At 47.7% G+C, this 22,260-nt stretch overlaps 1 protein-coding gene across 2 annotated transcripts in view; it reads left to right on the forward strand.

The window, feature by feature from the left end:
* LOC144678862 (histone deacetylase 9-like) overlaps nt 1-22,260 on the forward strand; it is a 635,070-nt gene that overhangs the window by 605,406 nt on the left and 7,404 nt on the right. For both annotated transcript variants that reach the window (XM_078538855.1, XM_078538856.1), the window contains exons 23-24: nt 8,114-8,198; nt 16,044-16,197. In XM_078538855.1, coding sequence (XP_078394981.1) covers nt 8,114-8,198; nt 16,044-16,197 — 239 coding nt within the window. The remainder of the gene's footprint in view (nt 1-8,113; nt 8,199-16,043; nt 16,198-22,260) is intronic.

A 22,260-nucleotide genomic window follows, 5' to 3' on the forward strand; every position in this document is an offset into this window, starting at 1 on the left:
TTTGTGCATTTCCAGGAACTTTATCTTAATTTTGTAAGATTTTGAGACAAAGCCAACATTCTGAGTGGAGATTCAAAAGTTAAAACAGTGGGTTAGTCAGCTGGTGTGAAGAAAGTAGATGAGATAAAGATCTAGTATTTGCAATTTTGTTTCAGATTTCCAGTAGTTTATTTTTCCATTTTACTCGGGTATTTTCTAAGTGTTTTGCAATTAAAATGTATTTGCATATAAATAATGCATCTGAAAATGACTATTTGGATACCAAATCATAATATATAGGGGAGAATTTTCAAGATCAAGACCGCGCCGCCATTTTGCGCAGGTGAGCCAATGAAGGCCCACGTAGCCTGTTTGGCGACTCCCAGGGACGGCGGGAGTGGGCGGGCACAGGCGGAGTGGCAATCGCCACCGGGTCCAATGGCGACCCGGCAGCCTGTTTAAAGGCCAAGCTGCAGCCGCACCAAGGCTGCTGTACATGGCCAGAGGTCGAGGCCAAGGCACATTGAGACTAGCCATGCAGGAGGGTAGGGTGGGTTGTCACTTTGCGTCCAGGTTTTCAGGTGAGTGCCTTGCTGCCCTCCTCGAGGAGGTGGCAGCATGGTGGGATGTGCTTGTCCCCGAGGAAAGGAGGAGGAGGCCACCCCACTTGACCAAGCGTGCGTGAGAGGAGGTTGCAGAGGCCGTGAGCTCCCACAATGTGGTGCGGTGCTCATGGATCCAGTGCCGCAAGCACTTCAACGACCTGCTGCACATGGGAAGGGTGAGTAGCATGTTGGCATCGTTCACTGCACCCATCATGTAACCTTCTCCCCTGCTGGCTGACTACCCATGTCTGAGTGGCCTGAGTGTAGTGAGTCAGTAATGGTATGTGTCCTTAGCTGGGTGGGCCACCAGATATTGCCTATGTGTCCGTCAGCATGAGAGGGTTGTGATGAGATGGGTTCTGCACCCGCAGCATGTGGTGAAGTGACACCCACATGACTGTGGTGGGGTCAACCTGGAGGAACTACACCCAGGCGCACTGGTCAAACTCCACGACATGTCGAAGTCAGGGTGATGACATGGTGTGAGGGAATGTTTAAGGCACTGTGGCACAGATGGATCTGCTGCCCTTCGCGCTCCACGTCATTGTGCCTCCTTGCAATGGCAGGTTCAACTGTGTGTTCCTAACTGTGATGAAGGCAGCATGTGGGTGGGGGGTGGGGGGCAGCGGGGGAAAGGACCAGGCATAGTAGTGTAAGTGCCAGCCACCAGCAGGGGAAGGATGCACTGCAGCCCTGCAATGGCCAACTGGGCTTGGGGTGGGCCGGCCGCAAGGAGATTGACGGTACAACTATCACTTATCAATACAATTTTTTCATTTACAAGAGAAGAATTCTCATAACAATGCCATGTGGCTCAGGACTGGTGGTGGGCCAGGCCAGAGTTTGCTGCTTAGCCGTTTTGAGCAGGAGGCCCTCGACTTGGACAGGCACCACGCGCCTGGGTCCACTAGAGCCGGAGAGGCTGGGGTTCCACGGGCAGGTATGTGTGGCCAGCACTCACGTCACCAGTAATCTGCCATCATCCATGGCAATGCTGATTGTTGAGTGAGTGACGTTACCGACATGGCTTGCCCATTGCGTATGGAATGATGAGTGCATGATGATCCGAGGGACAGGCATGTACATTGACATTGTCCGCAGGCTAACTGATTGAATGTCCTTACTCTTCCTTTCAGCATCATCAGCGCAGGGGCCCCTCTGACACCTGAGGGGCATGAAGTTGCACCTTTAGAAGCATCACATCTTCTCTGCCAGGCAGGCACCAGCGCAGATACTGGCACCTCGGTGGGCATCATCTCTTCAGCTGGTGTTCCGGGGCACAGCGGTGATGGCACTTCACAGTCACTGGAGCAGCTGGCGGAGACAGAGAGTGCTGATGGCGCCAGGAGTCAGAGGACTGAAGGGTCCCAGGCACATGCTCAGTCCGTGGCAGATGATGAGCCTCTGGAGTCGTGGGCCATGCAGCAAACTGATGAGATATGGCCAAGTGCGTGGGACCATCTGGTGGAGATACATGAGGCTCTTCTTGGCTTGGTGTCAGTGGTGGAGAAGTCTACACGGGCTGTGGCTGATGCATTGAGCATCGTGGCTGAGCACCAAGCTTCCTCCATGGAGAGATTGGCAACTCTCATGGAGAGGCAGCTCCAGGGACAGGATCAGGGGTTCCTGGGGTTGTGCTCAGACCTGCAAGCCCTCACAGGGGCATTGACCTCAATTGCTCAGTGCCTGTGTGGGCAGTGGTTTGGCCACGAGGTATCCCACCTCGGTGCCCATCCATCTACGGTGAGCAGGGAGGGCTGAACGGACTTCACGTCGGTGGAGCAGTTGCCTGTTGTTTCTGCTGGTGCCTCCAGGGCGCATCGGATGAGGGCAGCAGCTCCTCCGCCCCTCTGCCAGTGACCGCGGCACCCAATGAGGCTGTGGCGACTGGGAAGACGCCAGCTGTGGAGCTGGCAGCCTCCACCCAGGCGGAGCCAGCACAGGCTCGATGGGCCACAGGACGTCCGCCAAGGTCATCAAGGCCAACAGGACACCAGAGAGAGCAGGCTGTCTCAGTTGTCAGTGTCAGTGACGAGGCACCACAAAAACATGGCACCCGCAAACAAAAGATGAAGGCACCTTAGGCACACCCTGGGTTCATCACTGGTGCTTTTCTGTTGTCTCCTCCACTATGAGTTGTATCGAGCTTTAAGTGAACTGCAACACTACTTTATTTCTGTTATGTAAAGAGACTTTGGTTACAGTATTAAATTTATGTTGTCTCAAATGGCTGTGGGTATCTCTTTTTTTGGGAAGGTGCATGGATTCCTGAGATTTGATGAGTGATTTGTGTATCTTTTAGAATTATTGACTACGCCCATCGCCAATCCTCCTATCTAGACAGGTGAGGTCTCCAGGATGGAGGCTACATGCCAGGCTTGTGTTGCAGATCCATATGTGCTGTGCTAACGAAAGGTTCCTTGGATTAGAGCATCCCGAGTGTCCCTGCCTCCCTGGAGCATGCCCGGGTCAGCCTTTGCCCCCTCGTCATTTCCCTGTGCTTGCTCATCCTCGGACTCACTGCTGGACTCATCATGTTCAGCCCCAGCCACTCCGTCTACATCTTCTTCATCCACAGCATTCCCCCTTTGCAGAGCTAGATTGTGCAGAGCGCAGCAGCATGCAACCACTATCAATGACACTCGATCTTGGGGATACTGGAGTGTGCCCCCGGCACCTGAAGCGCATTTTGAGAAGACTGATGGCTCTCTCCACCATAGCCCTTGTGGAGACGTGACTTCTATGATACCGCTGCTAAGCTTCTGTTCTTGGATGGCGGAGAGGCGTCATGAGCCACCTTGTCTCCCAGCAGCCATCCATGTAGCCAGACTGGAGCACTGAAGAGTCCCTGCACCTGAGAGTGTCTGAGGATTTAGGCATTGTGGGAGCTGCCTGGGTACCTTGCGCAGACTTGCAGAATCTGCATCCTGTGATCACACACTATCTGCACGTTCATGGAGTGGAAGCCCTTCCTGTTGACGAAGGCATCGGGCTCACCTGCTGGCGCCTTGATGGCCACATGTGTGCAGTCTATTGCACCCTGGACACGGGGGAAGCCAGCAATGGCTGCAAAGCCTCTGGCTCGCTCTGTCTGGCTGGCCTGGTCCCAGCGGTAGTGGATGAAGGTCAGTGCATGCCTACTTGTTTGTGACTTACTTGACACAAGTGTGGACAGCCAATTGGGAGACACCGCAGAGATCACCCACTGAGCCCTGGAAAGAGCCAGAGGCATAGAAGTTGAGGGCAACTGTGACCATTAGAAAAATTTACAGGCATGGGGTGTCCACCCACACAGTTTGCTGAGATCTCTGGACCAATCATCCGACAGATAGTGTTGACTGTCTCCCTTGACATACGGAGCCTCCTTCAGCTCTGCACCTCAGACATATTGAGGTAGGTGCTTCGTGCTCTGTATACCCTGGCAGCAGGATAGTGATTTCTTCTACGGCCCCTTGCGCCTTGGACTACCTCTTGGCCCTGAACCCCTTGTGCCTGCACCTGTCCTCCCAAAGGTGGCTCCCCTGGAGGCTAAATGTGCACTCCTGGCCTCCTCCCCCTTCTAGCCCTCCCTTCCTTCTCAGATGAGGTGCCTCCAGTGGAGAGATCACTTCCCATTCCCAGGCTCAGGGAGGCTTGCTGAAACCTACAGGCCCCAAAACAAATCTTCACTGAGAAGTGCTGACCCGAAGGTAATGAGTCCAGTCCAAGCAGCTGCTATGCGTTCTCCACCTCACACATGCAAGTTTCAATAACTTCTGAGAACTAACAATTAAATGTCTGGATTTGCAAAACCACTGATCCCTCTTCCCTGCCCGTGGATGAGCTTCATTAAAGTTTCGGATACCCGCCTACCAGTTGCGCCCGTGCGACGAGCCAAATATCGCACGGGCACCTTAAAATCCACGACAATTGGAGCCTCAACTTCCTTAATTGGCCCGGTAATTACTGGCGGGCGTGCAACGGACATCGTCGCGCACCCACCCAGCGAAATATCGCGGCGACGCCGGGACGCGCGCCCGATGCCACCGCGCTTCATTTTACTCATTGACATGCGGGTCCCGCCCCCCACACGCCAACAGAAAAATTCTGGCCATAGTCACTGAAGCAAGGGAGAAAAGCAAGTTAGCTCTTGTCAAAATTGAAGTGACCAGTTATGATTCATGAATACAGATTTTAAAAATGATAGGGGTGATTTTACATGTTGTGTACATTAGGCAATGGGGACACCTGCTAGTGTCAGCAGCAGGAGTCCTGAACCCTTTTAATGCTCAGTCCTTAGTTCACCTTGACAGGCCAGTGTTGTAATGCAGGGAAAAGTGACAGGCAGTTTGTGTGCAGCAAGATCTCAATGGGACTCCTGCTACACATTAAAATCATTAAAATCCATCACAGAGTTTTTGGTGTGATATCGGTGTGAGAATGGATGTGGGCGGACATGCCAGTTTCCCAGCACCATCCTGCCCCTGAGCCATTTTGCTGGAGGCCAGTTCGGGGGTGGAACGGCTACCCATCCGCAAGTAGCAGGTAACCTGTTGAGATGATTTAAAGGCCAATTAAGGCTAATTATCAGAGGCTGACTGGAATTTTCGAAACGTTCTGCTGCCCCTGTTCCCCGGAGCATCAGGAACATGGCAGCTGCCTGGAGGCACCCTCCTGGCAACATGCCTGGGGTCCAGCATTCCAGGATGCCTTTGAGGCTCCATCACACCTCCATGCACCCCACCCCCTGCCCCACTTATAGGTTATAGCTGCCTCCACAGACTATCCTGTGGAAGGGTCTCCCCCTCCACAATGGTGGCTCGGCAGTTGTGGCCATTGTTTATTCCCAACTATTTCCAAGGTCGCTGTGAGGGAATCTCTCTCTTAGCAGCAATGGCAGGCTGCAGTTCCTTCCAGGCTGAAGGGTCTCATATCAACCCTCCAGCTTCAAGAGCCCACCCATCCACATTAATTGGATGATGAACATGTCCTCTGGCCACTGATTGATCAATCATGCTTAATCACTGCCGTGTGACTACTCCTGACACAGTGTGGGTCTGGGACCTGCATTTGACCCCAAAATTGGGGTCACGGTCCAAAGCCCAAAGTTCTGGCCCCAAGTCTCCCAAGAAAGGCAGTTAGAAACAACTTTAGTTGTGAATTGTTTGAAGAGACGATTGAAGAGGATGTTTAAGAAAGACCACCAAATCCTGAAAGCAATGGCAGAAGTAATCCCCAAACTGCAGGCCATGGATTATCCAAGGTAAAATGGAATCCCTTAGAAACCAAAATTGTCTTGAATGTTTGAGTCTAAGGAAACCATAGGCAAGGGAGGGGGCGGGTGGTGAATTTTCCCAAGTAAAGAGAGGTGGACTTGCAAGCGTGTGGAGAGTTAAATCTCCTCAAATTGACATCATGTCAGAATTCTGACATCATCCACCTTCTTCCGGCTTTCAGCGGGGCAGGACTGAAGCTGAACAGCGAACCCCTTTGGATCTGTTGGGTATGTTATTAAGGTAATTAAAAAGCCATTTAAGGACTGCTTAAACCTTAACATCTGGATTTCCTAGCCAGAACACCTGTTGCCCAATCTGCCAGCAACTCGTCAGGATCATGCAGGCAAATGTACAATGGGAAGAGTTTCTTCAGTGAAACTGACAAGTTGGGAAGGCTTTGATTAGTTACACTGAAGAGCTCCAGCCATGGCCAGAAGAGGGACTGTTGTCCAAAGCACTTCTTTTCTCAGAGTACATTCGCCGCTTAAAGTGTCATTGCCAACTTCTTGGATAGCACTTCACCTGTCCTGCACTTCACTCAGCTTCAGCTGCACTTCCCTGCTGCCAGCCTTCATCAGTGCACATAGCACCAGCTGTCTTCTATTGGGCACATGCCCCTCTACAGGGCAGAGAGGATGGGCACCAAGATCCAGCTAGAAGAAGGCAAGAGCCCACCCCCCCCACCCCCCCAACCCAAGTCTCCAAATCTCCTCTCCATTGCTGGGTTTGCTGCCGTCTTAAAAATCTAAGTGTTGGTAAGCCCATGTAACACATGCTGTGGACCCTTTAATTAGAAATTCTTCCTATGACAGAAAGGGCATGTCATCCCACCCACCCACGCTGGTTGGTCAGGCAACCCAGAGGCGGAATGCCTCTGATTAAGCCCGTCCATTTCTAGATCAGGTTCCCAACTCAAAAATGGTCCCGTCATTCCAGCAGGGACTAAGTCCAGAAGTTTCCACCCCAGAGCTTGCAAAAGTGTAATCTGACAAAATAATTGACACTGAACAAAAAAGAGGAAATTGGAGGAGTGACTAAAAACTTAGCCAAAATGTTAGGTTTTAAGGAAGATCTTGAAGCATGAGAGTGAGAGAGATGGAGAGGTTCAAGGAGGGAGTTTCAGAGCTTGGGGTATGGACAGCTGAAGACTTGGCTGCTGATAGCGGAATATGGGATTGGAAAATGCATAAGAAGCCAGAGTTGGAAGGTCTCTTGAAGGGTTGCAGGGCTGCGGGAGGGTACGGAGATATGGGAGGGGTTGGGGGTGCAGGGTTGTTTGTGACGGTGGAGAAAATGCCATAAAAGACTTTGAAGACTTTGATGAGAATTATAAATTGGAGGTACTGGTGGACAAAGGAGGGATAGGTGAGCTGGACTTGATGTGGGTTAGGATATGGACAGCAGAGGTGGAATCAGGGAATCTTTATGATGGAGGGTGTATACAGATCAGAAGCTCATCTCGGGGTCAAATAAAATGCTGAGGTAGCAAACAGTCTGATTAAAACTGAGAACATAGCCAGGGAGGGGGATGGAATCGCTGGTGAGGCAACAGAGTTTGTGGTGGGGGCAGGGACAATGGCTTCAATGTACTTGATGCTTAGCTGATCATTTCAAATATTTTAGTCACTGGAAGTAGTAGTCTCACTTCAGTTCAGTTTTGTATATTGTGTAAATAGCACACTGTGTAGTTACTTTAACAGTATAGTGTGATAACGTCAAAACTGAAGTTGTCCAATAACTTCCAAGATAATTAAAAGGACTCATTGTTGCTTTCCTGGAAGAAAACATCCAGCGAGGTACAAGGGGATTAATCAGCTGGGTTCTTTAATAAGCTGAAACAAAAACACTGCAGGCCTGTATTCTACTAACAACTAGGGGGGAAAAGCTACCATCCATTGACAAAAGGTGGCGAAGGAAAAAAAACTATTCATCATTTTTTTAAAATGAAGATTAATAATTCAACAAAAAGCATTTGACCTTTGCTTAACCGAACATTATAAATGTAAAGACAAGTAATTGAGATAGTTTTTGTGATAAATGAGCACATTTCAGTAAATATTCATAGACTTCAAGCCTCTGTAGACAGTTAAACAGTTAATAAAATGAACTAAAAATTACTCTCAAGTGCTCTCCAATAGGGTACACTGGAGCTCTTCTTCAAAAGGTTGCAGGTTGGAAAAGGGTTAGAAAGTCACAGGAAAATGTTTGAGGGGGAGTTCATTTTTAAACAGCAAATTGACTCATCTTATCACAAAGTTATTTGAATCTTTACAGCTGGAGCCTCTTCCCCAAGAAGTTCAGCTTCAGAAGCCAAATGCCAATGCCGTAGCTTCTCTGGAAAAAACAATTGAAATTCAAAGTAAGTCGTTTGAGTAACATTTGTTTAATTACAGGAAAATGATTTATTATCTAGCAAGTGCCAGGAAGGTCTCTCTGTTTACTACTTTTCTAAACCAATATGTCAGTTTGCATCTGATTGCACACGGGCTCATATTCAAAGAAGAAACAAATTATGTTTACACAAATAAATTATAAAAACACAATGAAAAAAGCTTTTATCTAAGGTTATAAAATAACTGAAGATAATGATTTACTCAGAAATCTTTCCTAAAACAAATAAGCTTCAGGCTGGAGGTCTATTCCTTCAGAGTATAAATGCTTTACTTTGTCTATTCCAAAAGAGAAAAAATCCTGGAAGCTCTCCAGTATAAACTATCATGTGTATTTGCATTGATAATAAAAGTCCAGAAATTAAAATCTTCCATTCTTGACTTATAAAATCCAGAATTCAATAGTGAAGCAAAACTGGCAGCCTTTTCTTTAGATGAATAGCAAATAATCTAACGATGTTGGCAACAGAACTGTGTGGTGAGAGTGAGTGGTCCATTAACTCTTGGCATGTTAAATTTGCTTTGCAGTTATGAGAACTGGAATATTTTCCACCACAACCTCTTTCAACTCCTAATACGTATCTTGTAAAATTATCAAAAATTGTACAAAATGAATGGGGCTGCAGAAAATGTGTTGCCAAGAATGCATCCCAGTAAGTAACACTGCAGCTCCTGCTTGCCATTGAAATAGTTTCTGCATCCCTGGCAAATTAGAATTTATGTTATCAGTCTTCCACTTATGCACAAAATTTCCACTAATATTTTACACTAATTGGACATAAAACAATCAATGCGATTGAAGATTTTCCACCCTATCCCATTGATCACTCCTGTTGTTCTATTCCCCAAATTCTGCTGTTGCTATGTTAATGGAGACATCCCAATCTCAACAGGTAGGACTGAAAATGTTCTAAAAGACACAAGACTTTATTAAAAGTTATACTCAATCCCTCTCTTCACTCTGCTGAGAGTACTTTGTTGCTTTGCACAAAACCAATGGCTGTGGAAGTTGAGGCGATTCAGTGAAATATCACAATGAAAACAAACTTGCTCAGAAGTACATGACCATATGAGTAAGAAGGAGCAGCTTTAAGTGGCTTGTATTGCACTAGGTTGATTTGATCAACCTTTTTAAAATTACATAAAATGGTTCAGTTTAGCTAGATTTGGCTAAAAGAAACTTGTTCTCCCTTATCTTGCAGACTTCCAATAAACTCATGCCAAGATTGGATCTAATATAATTTTGAAAAAATAGTGCATTTTCTCATTCATTTTTAACTATGTTATATGGTACTCAACTGCATGATCTCTCGTATCTCATTCCCTTCACCTGGCTATGCCACTCCAAATTCCCAGATATTCTCACATTGCCATAGGGATCTGCCTAAAATCAGAATCTCATTATTTGTCAGTGAAATATTATTGGGAGCACTATATAACACAGCTTGAAAAAGCTATTTGAGTCAGACATAACTTAGAAAGGTTACCATAGTTTGCCAAAAGAATTAGAAATAGAAAATTCTGTAAAAACTCTGCAGGTCTGGCAGCATCTGTGGAGAGACAAACAGAGTTAACGTTTCAAGTCCGTATGACTCTTCTTCTTGTCAAAAGAGTTGTTTGATTGTTTAATTCAGCCAAATGCTGACATGTTTGTTTTCAATTTTCAAAAATAATAAGCCACTTTTAATATATTCTCATTGTATAAATGTGAAAAGTAGGATATTACAGATTCTTGCAGGTTGTAAGTTGCTCCTTTTTCTGTTTAAAATGTTTTGGTCAGTTTATTTGTGCTCTTGAGGTAAGAGGTATTAAAACGAAGGAAAGGAACAATTTCTCATTTCAGGCACCCACTGCCAGTATCAAGCAATCACCGGACAGATATAGCAGAGTCAACTATAATGTCCCCAATATTCTCTAAAATGTGTCTTAGTTTCAACCTTAGATAAATGCCCACAGCGTCAGCTTAGCACTTCCATTTCCTATAGCAACCATTCTTGTCACCTCTCTGAGTGGCAGTGCCAGTTCATGGTAAATTTTGTGTTACAGGTTCCATGGGCTGGAGTTTATGGAGGCATTACTCACTACCCTTGATAGGAAAGTCAGTTCCTAGCCGACCAACTTTAAATAAGGCTGCCCGCAGCGATAACATGCTGCTGGTGGCCGAAAGCTGAGGGTCAGACTTCACTGAAGTTTTGAAGAGCGAGGTGTGACTTGATTGAAGTATACAAGATCTTGAATCTGTGGGGGGAAGTCCCACCCTCAAGAACTTCTGGCCAATCTGATTGGCTGGCAGCTCTAGCAGTCCCAGAAGTGCAGAACCCCGTAGTGGGTGCTGATGGGGCTACAAATAGGCCCCGGGATGAAGAGGACGTGGCCACCAGAGAGAGAGAAGTCTGGGGTTTTGGATGAGGAGGGAACAGGAAGCCTAGGGACTGAGGTGAAGGGGCTGGGGGGCAGGTTTTGGAGGCCAGGCAGGGAGGAGCGAAGGCACGGGGGGTGGTAACTTCTTGGGGCAGTGTGCCTGATGCACAAGTGGGCAACACCCCCAAATGATGTGCATCCCATTCCTTCCTACCTTTTCAATATAGTTGTTCAAAACATGGCCTTCCCACTCGCCCTCCTGCCACTGCTCAGCAGTGGAGGCAGATTGAGGGGATTAAGTGGGCAATAATTGGCCACATAAGGCCCTCAATGGGCCTCAGGGCAGTCAGGCTAGAGGGCACCTTACTTGCCCCCACCCCCAATATTATGGGGACTAGGTTGGTTGGGGGTGAGCTGGAAGTTGGTGGGCTGCCCGCCCGACATGTCTCATGTCCTGCCAAAAGCATGGCTCATGGGGCCTTAAAATCCAGCTCCATGTCTATTATGGACTGGGGTGCAATTCTTCAAAGTTATTTCACTAGGGCAGAATTTTTCGCTGAGCGTGTGATCGCTTGCCCAACCCGCTCGAGAGTAAAATAACACGATGATGTTGGGTGAGCATCCTGACATCATCGCGCACTCGCGCAATATTTCATTCAGTGGGAGTCGGAGCCTTGTCTGCCATTAATTAAGAGGCCAGTTAAGGCCATTAAAAAAGCAACGGATGCCAATTTTACATTGCCCGTGCAATTTCACGCTCATCGCATGGGAAAAACGGGCAGGCGGCCAGCCAGAAATTTGCAAAACCTGATCCACGTGTGGGATAAAAAGGGTCAGCAGCATTGCCAGCGTGAGTAGTGAGGAGTTTGGTAGATAGTTTGCTGCTGGTGACTTATTGGTACTTGGCAGCTTCATCTCTGTTTGGGGCTTCATTCTTAGCATTCCCAGGTTTCATTTCAGGTCTCCTTTATGTCTCCAAGGTCCTCGGAGGATTCAGACCATGTGGGCCCTTCCAGGTATCAGACAGCCTTCTGTAACCCTGGTAATGGGGATTGTGGCCTCCGCTGGAGGCACCTCCTCTGAGGAGGAAGAAAGGGGCAGAACAGAGAGAAGGCCAGGTGTCCCAATGCAGCTTCCAGGGGAGGGACCTGTGGGAGGAGAGCCGCTGGCACAGAGGGCACAGGGCCAGCTTGCAGTCCAAAGTGGAAGGGGCCGCAGAAGACACCACTATCCTGCTGCCAGGGTTTACAGGCAGCGATGCAGCTACTTTAATATCTCAGAGGTGCAAAATCGAAGGAGGCTCCACCTCTCAAGGGACACAGTGATCTCCATTTGTCAGATGATAGGGCCTGAGATCACTTCCAACTGTGTGGGTGGACACCCCATGCCAGTGGCTCTGAAGGTCATAGTGGCCCTCAACTTCTGTGCATCCAGCTCTTTCCAGGGCTCAGTGGGGGATCTGTGTGGAGTGTCCCAATCAGCTGTCCATAGTTCTGTCAAGCAGGTGACAGAAGCTCTATTCAGGCAGGTATCGAATTTCGTTCATTTCCGTACAGAGGCCAGCCAGGCTGAGTGAGCCAGAGGCTTTGCAGCGCTTGCTGGGTTCTCCCGCATCCAGGGTGCAATTGACCTCACACATCTGGCCATCAGAGTGCCAGCAGGTCAGCCAATTGCCTTCGTCAGCAGGATGGGATTCCACATGATGAACATCCAGATAGTGTGTGACCACAAGACGCAGATTCTGCAAGTCTGTGTAAGGTACCCTGGCAGGCCCCATGACACTTATATTCTGAGAAACTCCCAGGTGCTGAGGCTCTTCAGTGCTCCAGCTGCTGGCTGACAAGGGCTATCCATTGAAAAGGTGGCTCATGATGCCTCTCCGCCACCCAAGAACAGAGACAGACCAGCGTTACAATGCAAGTCATGCCTCTACAAGGGCGGTGATAGAGAGGACCATAGGTCTTCTGAAGATGCACTTCCGATGCCTGGACCCTTCAGGGGGAGCACTACAATACCCCCCAGAGTGGGTGTCACTGATAGTGGTTGCATGCTACGCTCTCCACAATCTGGCACTGGCAAGTGGGGACAGACTGGAGGAATAGAATCTTGATGTAGCTCCACAGGCCACAGAGGATGAGCCCAGTAGTGAGTCAGAAGAGGAGCATGGTGAGAAGAGCGCTGAAGTGGTGGAGGCAGACCTCTGTATCTTTCAGGGAGGCAGGGACACCAGGGATGCCTTGATCCAATGCTCCTTCAGCTAGGCTACCAAAGACCTGCTTCCACCTCATGCCAGGGCTGCCGCCTCCATTCAGGATGTCTGAAATTACACTTTTATTTGAATCCAAAGTCCACTCAGTGCCTGTGCAATAACATTTAGAGTCACTCATGTCCAGCATTACATACTGGATTGCCCTGCACCAAAAATAAATGGTGAAGCATACTCAGGCCATTACGACAAAAACTAAACTTATGTAATTTTCAAACTCAAAACAAATTAACATTACCATTTCTGGTGTTCAATTCCACACTAGTAAACATATAAACAAAACATTACAAAACAAGATCACCTGTGACCAGTCCCTCTTGTGCTCATGGTGCCTTAAACTTACATTTATGAGTGCTACGTCTTGGCGCCCCTCCCTCACTGGCACCGGCATTGGAGACAGCCTGCTGACTCTGCTGTCTTGTTGGCCTTGATGACCTTGGTGGACGTCATCTCGCCAGTGGAGCCGGTGCTGGCCCCGCCTGGGAGGGAGCAGCCAGTGCCATGGCTGGCATCTCCCCAGTCATTGCAGCCTCATCAGATGCCATGGTCACTGGCAGAGGGGCAGAGGAGGTGCTGCCATCATCCAGAGCGTCCTGAGAGGAGGCCACAGAGATGACAGGCAGCTTGTGTGCCAAAGTGAGGTCACTCTGGACCTCTGTGCTTGCCATTGATGGACGGGCACCTAGCTGGGATACAGGGTGCTTCATCCATCTTCCACACTGACACTGACCATCTGAGGTCATTGCCTGTGTGAGGGCTTGTAGGTCCGAGCACAATCCCAGGAACCCCTGATTCTGTCCCTGGAGCTGCCTTTCCATGAGAGTCACCACTCTCTCAGTGAGGGAGACTCTGTGCTCGGCCATGAGAGTCAACGCAGTGCTTATGCTCGGCATGGACTCTTCCACAACAGAGATCATGGCACGCATACCCTCATGGATCTCCACCAGATCCTCCCACACATCCTGCTGGACATCCAGAATCTGCTGCCTAATGGACAGTTCCAGAGACCCATCACCTGCCTTTGGCTGAGCATCATCCTGGTCTCCAGCAGCCCTCCGAATGCCAGCGCCCTGGGCACTCTCTGCCTCCGCGTGCACTTCAAGCGAGTGTGAAGTGCCCTTACCACTGTGGACTGACATTCGAGCCAAAGATCTAACGCCCACCAAGGTGCTGGTATCTGCGCTGGTGCCTAGTTCAGAGAGCGGGTCTGACGCAGGTGCGGCTGAAGCCCAGCGGTCCTCTGCCATCACGGGTGACTTTTCTGGGTTCCGCGATTGACTTCGAGCTGGCGAATCTAAGGGAGAACAAGGACATGTCATTAGTTTAAGTCATCACACTGTCACTGTGCATGCCAGGCACCCTGGTGAGACAATGGAGATCTGCATCATGGTGCCATCATCTTTCAATGATCAATGGGGACTCCAGTTTTGAGGCTCCCATCAATGAAGGGACTACACAATAATGTTTGCACCATCCGAAACTCTCACCTCTGTGCACTGCACTTTTACCTTCATCTGGCACCCCAGCCTCTCCACGACCAACTGAACGAGATGCGTGGCCCCTCTCCAGCTCCAAGGTGTCCTGTTCAAACCTAATCACTATTAAGAGGTTTGGCAGGGGGACTCCGCCTGTCTGTGATCTCTCAATGTTGTTATGGCTCGTTTTCTCCTGAAAGGAAACAGGAGCATTGATTAGTCCACTCTCTACCTGCAGCGCCATTGCAGCCTGGCCTACCCTACCTGAGGAATACCTTGCAGTGCACATCCAAGTCATTGCCCTCGAGCTGCAAGGCACTCAGTCCAAGCAGCCAGGGCTCACCCACTTGGCCAGCTCCAGCGTCATTGACAATTGGCACTCAGACTCTAACACCCCTGAGCTCCACAGAGGGATGGCCAGACCTTAACGCTTCAGCACACTGATCCATGCCAACATAATCCTTACCCTTCTCGAGCGCAGCAGGCCATTGAATCTTTTGCGACACTGCACCCATGTGCATCGCACAACGTCGTGGCTGCTGACCGAGGCTACCACCTCCTCCCAAGGCTCTTTTGTCTGGTGCAGTGGCCTCCTTCTTCCATCTCTGGGGATGAGAGCGTCCTTCCTGGTAGCCGCCTCCTCCAAGAGCACCAAGAGCTTCACTCTCCACAACGCAGAATATATGATTCTCCCCTGGCAGCCTTCAAGGATCTGCCTGTGCCGTTTTCAAACCGCCCCCCGAGTCGCCATTGGACCTGGCGCCCAACAGGCCCCCACCCCCACCCGGCCCTTCCCAGCCATTGGGAAGACGTGTTTCACGCTGGGCGGGCCTTAATTGGCCGGCCAACATGAAATCGCAATTATGGGCCGAGCGCAGCTAGGGGCCTGTTTCCCGACTGATCCTGGGCCTGCTGATCACGCCCGCCCACCAAGAGTAAAATTCAGACCATTAGCTGGGAGTCCCAGCTTCTTGCAAGTCAAATGAGGCTTCACACAAGCAGTGATCAATGAGCAGATGCAAGGTGCCTTGAGCACCTCCATGCTACATTTACAATGTTTAAAGAGCTTAATTCATCAGAACTTGAACTATGATCTCTAGGATAGTACAGCATGATACTGTTCATGCATGCTGGGCTACTGAGAGGTATCATATGGGGTGATGCACGCAGTGTGGCTGCAGTAAGCTTCTGATCTCAACTATGCAATCTAGGTGAAATGGGAGCGTTACTGGGCAAGTCACTCTGGGCAACACCCAGCAAGTGATTGTAGAGAACTCTATTAGACACCCAAGCATGAATTTTAACTCTCCCTAACCTGCAGGAAAAGAGTGACTCCATTTCCTTCTTAATTCCTGTTGATTTCCCATTTTAATGGCACTAGCGTTGGCTGCAGATGGGGCTTTCTCTAGACTCTGGCGAGAATCTCATTAATAAATGCAAATCAGGGTTCCATGACATGCATATGCAATACCATTTAACTGAATCTGAATGAGGCATTGACTGTCACTTCCTGACAGATAACACTAGGGCCCTCGCTAGCTGGGGCAAAACCCCCATTGCCGCCATTAAATGCCACCCAATATCTCTTGATTGATATTGCAAATCTTTTAAGAAAATTATGTTACAATTGTGATATCTAGAATGGGTTTTGAGTCAACTTTACAGCATTTTTGATCATTGGACATGAAAACCACCTTTACTTTCATTCTCAGGAAAATATTGGAAATCTGTACAACAATATGCCTCAGAAGTTGACTGGTCTCTCAAAGATGCCCAGAACCTGGAGAGAAAAGAAACAGAAACAGTGACTGCCATGGCATCACTTTCAGTGGATACCAAACAGAGACACTCACAGAAAGAGAGCAGGTCAGCAGCTACATAGAGAGCAGAGCAAAGAAAAAAAAATACAGCATTAATGACAGCAGAGAAATGAATGACATGTATATGATTGTGTTTCAACTTCAGCTGAAAAATTATTTCACAAATCGAATATGATATTCTGAAAGAGTGATATATGGACTTCATTTCAAACAAGACCCAATGGAAAAAAGTACCGTGGGGTAGCCTGTGATTGATATAATTTTAGAAGCCTGTTGTGCCATAGGAGTGTTTGCTGCTTTCAAGTATGGATGAAGTACATACACTATTTTTGAATTACTCATTATTTCAGTTTACTTTACATCCCAAGAAGTAACATGGGGGAGGAAATAAAAGGAAAACAGAAATGGAGGATTTTTTCCTTTCCCCCCCCACATTTTTGTCCCTTTTTATGAAGGTAGCAGCTAAACAACAATTTACCTGTAAAGAGTCTTTAGTGTGGAGAACATTCCAAGGGACCTTTCAGAGGAATAAAATAAATAAAACAGTGAAGATTGAGCCATGTATTAGCAGACAAGGAATCAACATAGATCACCAAGCATCAAAGCGATGCATGCACAGTATTTAGTGTAGGACAGGATACAGGAGGCAAGATATTGGGGAACGGAAGGTGAAAGGCCAAGAAGAAAGGCATTAGAATAATTGAGCTTCGAGGTTACAAGAAAATAAGTAAGGATTTCAGCAGTGGCAGAGCTGCAGTATGAACCACAGTAGGGCAATGTTACAGAGTTGGAAGTAAGCAGTGTTGATGATGAATAGGATGTGGGATTTGAAGCTCAGTTCAGGTTGACCAAGATACAGAGGTTTCAAATGGTCTTGTTGAACCTTCATGAGTGTAACCAGTAAAGGGAATGGAGCTTGTAGCAGAGGAGTAGTGTCAAAAACTATAGCTTCCATTTTCCCAATATTTAGCTGGAGGAAATTTTAGCTCACCCATGACTTGGTGTCAGAAAGACAGTGCGACATAACGGAGATGGCTCTGGGATCAAGATAAACAGTCAAGAAATAAAGCAATATATCATTAGCACACAAGAGGAAACTGATTCCTTGACTGTGGATGATGTCACCAAATGACAGCATATAAATGAGAACAAGAGTGGGTTAAGGATGGAGTAGTAAAGTTGGGGAGTTGTGACCACAGTGGATTTGAAAGGAAAGGGATATGTCTAAACAAAAGGAGCCATTAACAACATTCGCTACCTTAGGGGTTTAGGTGGGGCAGTTAAATATCAGAAGTTGGGCATGGAAGGGATCCAGGAGCAGAAGGTAGGTTTCATTAAAGAGATTAAATTGAAGAATATAAGAGATGAGAAAGAATCTGTAGTGACAGGAAAGCCTGAAAGCTAGAGTGGGTAGAAGAGAACAGAAGCATTAAGGCACAAAAGAGAAGTGGCGACAGAGACAGCTATATGGATGGTCTCAGTCTTGGAAACAAAGAAATCCATGAACTGTTCATATCTAGTATTGGAGTTGAGAGCAAAGAGATTGTAGGAAATGTAGAAGGAAAGAAAATTGCAGAAGCGATTAGTCAAGGAGAAAAGGAGTTTTTGCTTCCCTTGCATTCAAAAATAATCCTTGAGTAGTAGGGGATTAAGGAAGAACAAGGCATGGTATGGCTTGACATGGTTGAGTCAAATCTGGTAGTGACTGTCGGTGGGATTTTCTGATCCCGCCAACGGTGGGCATCATCGCAGGTGGGACAGGAAAATTTGGAGAGCGACCAAATGTCAATTAATGATGCCCACCACTGGTGGGATCAGAAAATCCCACCGAATGTGGTGTATCAGCTGTGCTTGCGTTTATAACTATCAGACTAAGGAGAATGAAATTGTAGACTATACGACGGAAGCAGCAGAGATTGTAAGCAGTGTAGGATTTCATGGGAACAATGATGTCAAAGCTGAGGCAAGGGATCTGTGCAACAGTAACAATGTTATGAAGAATGGAGAATCAGAAGTTAGGAGTTTTTACATGAATTAGAAGCCACAGAATCATACAGCACAAAAAGAAACAATTCAGCCAAAACAAAAACAGAATTACCTGGAAAAACTCAGCAGGTCTGGCAGCATCAGTGGAAAAGAAAAGAGTTGACATTTTGAGTCCTCATGACCCTTCAACAGAACTGAGTAATATTAGGAGAGGGGTGAAATATAAGCTGGTTTAAGGTAGGGGGGGTGGTGGGGGGAGAGAAGTTGGGGGGGTGGTGGTTGTAGGGACAAGCAAGCAGTGATAGCAGCAGATAATCAAAAGATGTCACAGACAAAGAAACAAAGAGGTGTTGAAGGTGGTGATATCATCTAAACGAATGTGCTAATTAAGAATGGATGGCAGGACACTCAAGGTACAGCTCTAGTGTGGGTGGGGTGGAAAGACTGGGTATAGATTAAAAGTATAGATTTAAAAATAATGGAAATAGGTGGGAAAAGAAAAATCTATATAAATAATTGGAAAAAACAAAAGGGAGGGGGAAGAAACGGAAAGGGGGTGGGGATGGAGGAGGGAGTTCAAGAGCTAAAGTTGTTGAATTCAATATTCAGTCCGGAAGGCTGTAAAGTGCCTAGTTGGAAGATGAGGTGCTGTTCCTCCAGTTTGCGTTGGGCTTCTCTGGAACAATGCAGCAAGCCAAGGACATGTGGGCATGAGAGCAGGGTGGAGTGTTAAAATGGCAAGCGACAGGGAGGTTTGCGTCTTTCTTGCGGACAGACCGCAGGTGTTCTGCAAAGCGGTCGCCCAGTTTACGTTTGGTCTCTCCAATGTAGAGGAGACCGCATTGGGAGCAACGAATGCAGTAGACTAAGTTAGGGGAAATGCAAGCAAAATGCTGCTTCACTTGAAAGGAGTGTTTGGGCCCTTGGACGGTGAGGAGAGAGGAAGTGAAGGGGCAGGTGTTGCATCTTCTGCGTGGGCATGGGGAGGTGCCATAGGTGGGGGTTGAGGAGTAGGGGGTGATGGAGGAGTGGACCAGGGTGTCCCGGAGGGAACGATCCCTACAGAATGCCGCCAGGGGGGGTGAAGGGAAGATGTGTTTGGTGGTGGCATCATGCTGGAGTTGGCGGAAATGGCGGAGGATGATCCTTTGAATGCGGAGGCTGGTGGGGTTATAAGTGAGGACGAGGGGTACCCTATCATGTTTCTGGGAGGGAGGAGAAGGCGTGAGGGCGGATGTGCGGGAGATGGGCCGGACACGGTTGAGGGCCCTGTCAACGACCGTGGGTGGAAAACCTCGGTTAAGGAAGAAGGAGGACATGTCAGAGGAACTGGTTTTGAAGAATTTTTTGAAGAAAAAAGAAGGAACAATTCAGCCACTTGTTCCTGTGCAGGCTCTTTGTATGAGCTATCCAGTTGGTCCCATTCCCCTGCTTGTTCTGAACAGTTTGCCAGACAGGGGTTTGCTGGCTAGCAATGAAAAACGGGTCTCTGGTTATCTTTCCTCCTTCCTCGCTCAAGCATCTTGAGGTGAGTTTTAGTGATGCAAGCATGATGCTAACAGAGGCCAAAATATGTAACTCAACGCAGGCTAGGGATGAACCCTGGCATTTACTCAACCTGTGTGGCCTAAGACCATGCCCCAAGAATAATTTACATACTGAGCAAATATGTGCAGCTCTGCTCATTTTGTGTAATTTATAGGTTAATAATTGCTTTTTTAATTAAGAATGATTATATATTGTAATAATATTTTACAAAATGGGTACTTTAACACTTCAAGAAAGATCAAAAAGACTAATAACTTTTTTTTTTAAATGACTTTCCCAGTGACCAACACCAGAGGACAAAATTTCACATTTTAAGAGTTTTTCTAAAATCAACTAGGTCAAACATTATTTAACAGGCAACAAATACACCAAATGTACTTTTGCTTTAACTAATTAGCGTAGTTGAGATACATCTTATAACTTATTTTAAGGTGCACCACACTTCTGGCAGATGTGAAGCGATACAAGTTTAAGTCCCAAGTTATTCCGAGCTTTTCACTACATCCTGCCACACCAGGTTGATTCTTCCAGTGTCCTTTGAAAATAGTTCCACTTAGCCTGAGTATTCTTGAACTGACTTTCACCAGCAAGGCCCACCTCAATGACTCCTTGTTCCTTTAATCTCCAAAGGTCCCATCTATTCTGTTCTTTTCCTTTCAAACAGAGTATCAGCTCTCACCAGCATCCTGCTGGGTGGCTAACACAAGAATAGTCTTTTCCTGCTCTTCACCACAGTTTGCCTCTCCCTCTTTCTCTCTCTCAGCTGTATTTTTCATGCCCCTGGCAGGCGTGTTTCCTTCCCTGGGATCAGGACCCCGGGGGTGGAAGTCCCATCTACCAAGAACTGCCAGAGGCCATCAGCTCTTTAGCTCAGCTTTGGCTGCTGCTGAAAAGATACCCACTTGAGGCCAGGATTGAGGAGCGGTCCAGGTAAGAGGTAAGTAATGGTGGGAGGGGTATCACAGTGTGGGAGTCGCGGGGCGGGAGTGTAGGGAGTCAGCTGCAAGGGCAGGGTCTCAGCAGGACCCCCCCCCACCTTCCCAATACTGGGTTCTTCAATCGAGAAGTGACTGCTTTTGCACAATGGCCCCCTTCCACCCAGGAGACCACAAGCAGCCTGCATAGGTTTGCTTGTCATGCTCCCCGTTGCTGGGTTAATGCTAGCAGCTGCTTGATGATGCCCTTAACTGGTCATTAACAGCCTACTTAAGGATCTCAGTTGGCAGCATGGTGGGAAGTCCAACCCCAGTCTTCCCACCCCCAGCTTAATTTTATAAAGGTGAGAAGGCAGCAGGATTCTCGCACACCCACCCTCCCACCTGATTAAATGCCCTCCCCGCTTCTAAACAAGCCTCGAGAGAGAGCATAAAATTCCACCCATAAATACAGTTCAATTTCTTCCAGTAAAATAGTTGGCAATCTGAGGTGACTCACTACACTTACAATATACATTTCATGTCAAATGTTCGCTGGGGTGCATACAGCCCAAGGGGCTTTACATAGGTTCCAGCCCCTCAGTATATTATGGCAAGAGGGCCATTCAGCCTTTGCAGTGGCTGCCCCAAGCTTTAGTAGACCTCAGCATGTAGTCCTAGACCTTGAAATGTGTTAGTCTTTAATGCTCAGTCATGGACACCTCTTTGCACTGGAAGATAAACAAGTTTCAGGCAGATGAAAGAGTGTCTTTCACCATATTGATGCTCCAGCAGCAGCTGATGTTTTTTTCCAGTGTCCGTCCCTGGGAACAGCCTGTAAACCACAGAGTCCTGCGTCATGTAACTGTTCAGGATGAACCACAATAAAAACCACTGCTTCTCTTTCCAGGTCTTGTTTTGCAAAGTCTCTCCCCCACTCAAGTTGCCTTGAGGGCAACGTCTGGTGACACTGAGACTCAGGGTGTGCAGGAATGTTCTGATGGGGAGGGCCCTTCTGACAATCAGCCAAGCTATGTCTTGATGCTTGTTTGAAAGTTTTGGTGAAAAGTCAGCTTGCCAAATGACCTAGTCCGCTCAGAGAACCATCTGACAAGATCTACCATCTCCTTTACCCACATGGCGTCAAAGATGTTACATGCGGATCACAGCCTGGAATTGTGGTCTATGGTGTTTTTCTAGACAAACTTTTCCATGAGGCAATGTGGCATGGTGCAACTGATAGAGCTTTCCATGGCAATGTGGCCAGACCCATTCTTTAAGGAACCATGATGTAGTGGTAATGTTACTCGACTAGTAATCTAAAGGCCCAGGCTAATGCTCTCGCACATGCCTTCAAATCCCACCACGGCTGGTAGAAATTAAATTCAATGTATAAAAATATCTGGAATGGAAAACTAGTCTCAGTAATGGTGACCATGAAACCATCATTGATTATCGTAAAAACCCATCTCGTTCACTAATGTCCTTTAGCGAAAGAAATCCGCCATCCTTACCTGGTCTAACCTATGTGTGACTCCAGATCCACAGCAATGTGGTTGACTCTTAACTGTTCTCAAGGACTGGGCAACAAATGTTGTCCTTGCCAGTGACATCCACGTCCCATGAACAAATTAAAAAAGGCACTGGGGACAGATCGAGCC

Source organism: Cetorhinus maximus, chromosome 3 (genome assembly GCF_964194155.1).
Source record: "Cetorhinus maximus chromosome 3, sCetMax3.hap1.1, whole genome shotgun sequence".
NCBI lineage: Eukaryota > Metazoa > Chordata > Chondrichthyes > Lamniformes > Cetorhinidae > Cetorhinus > Cetorhinus maximus.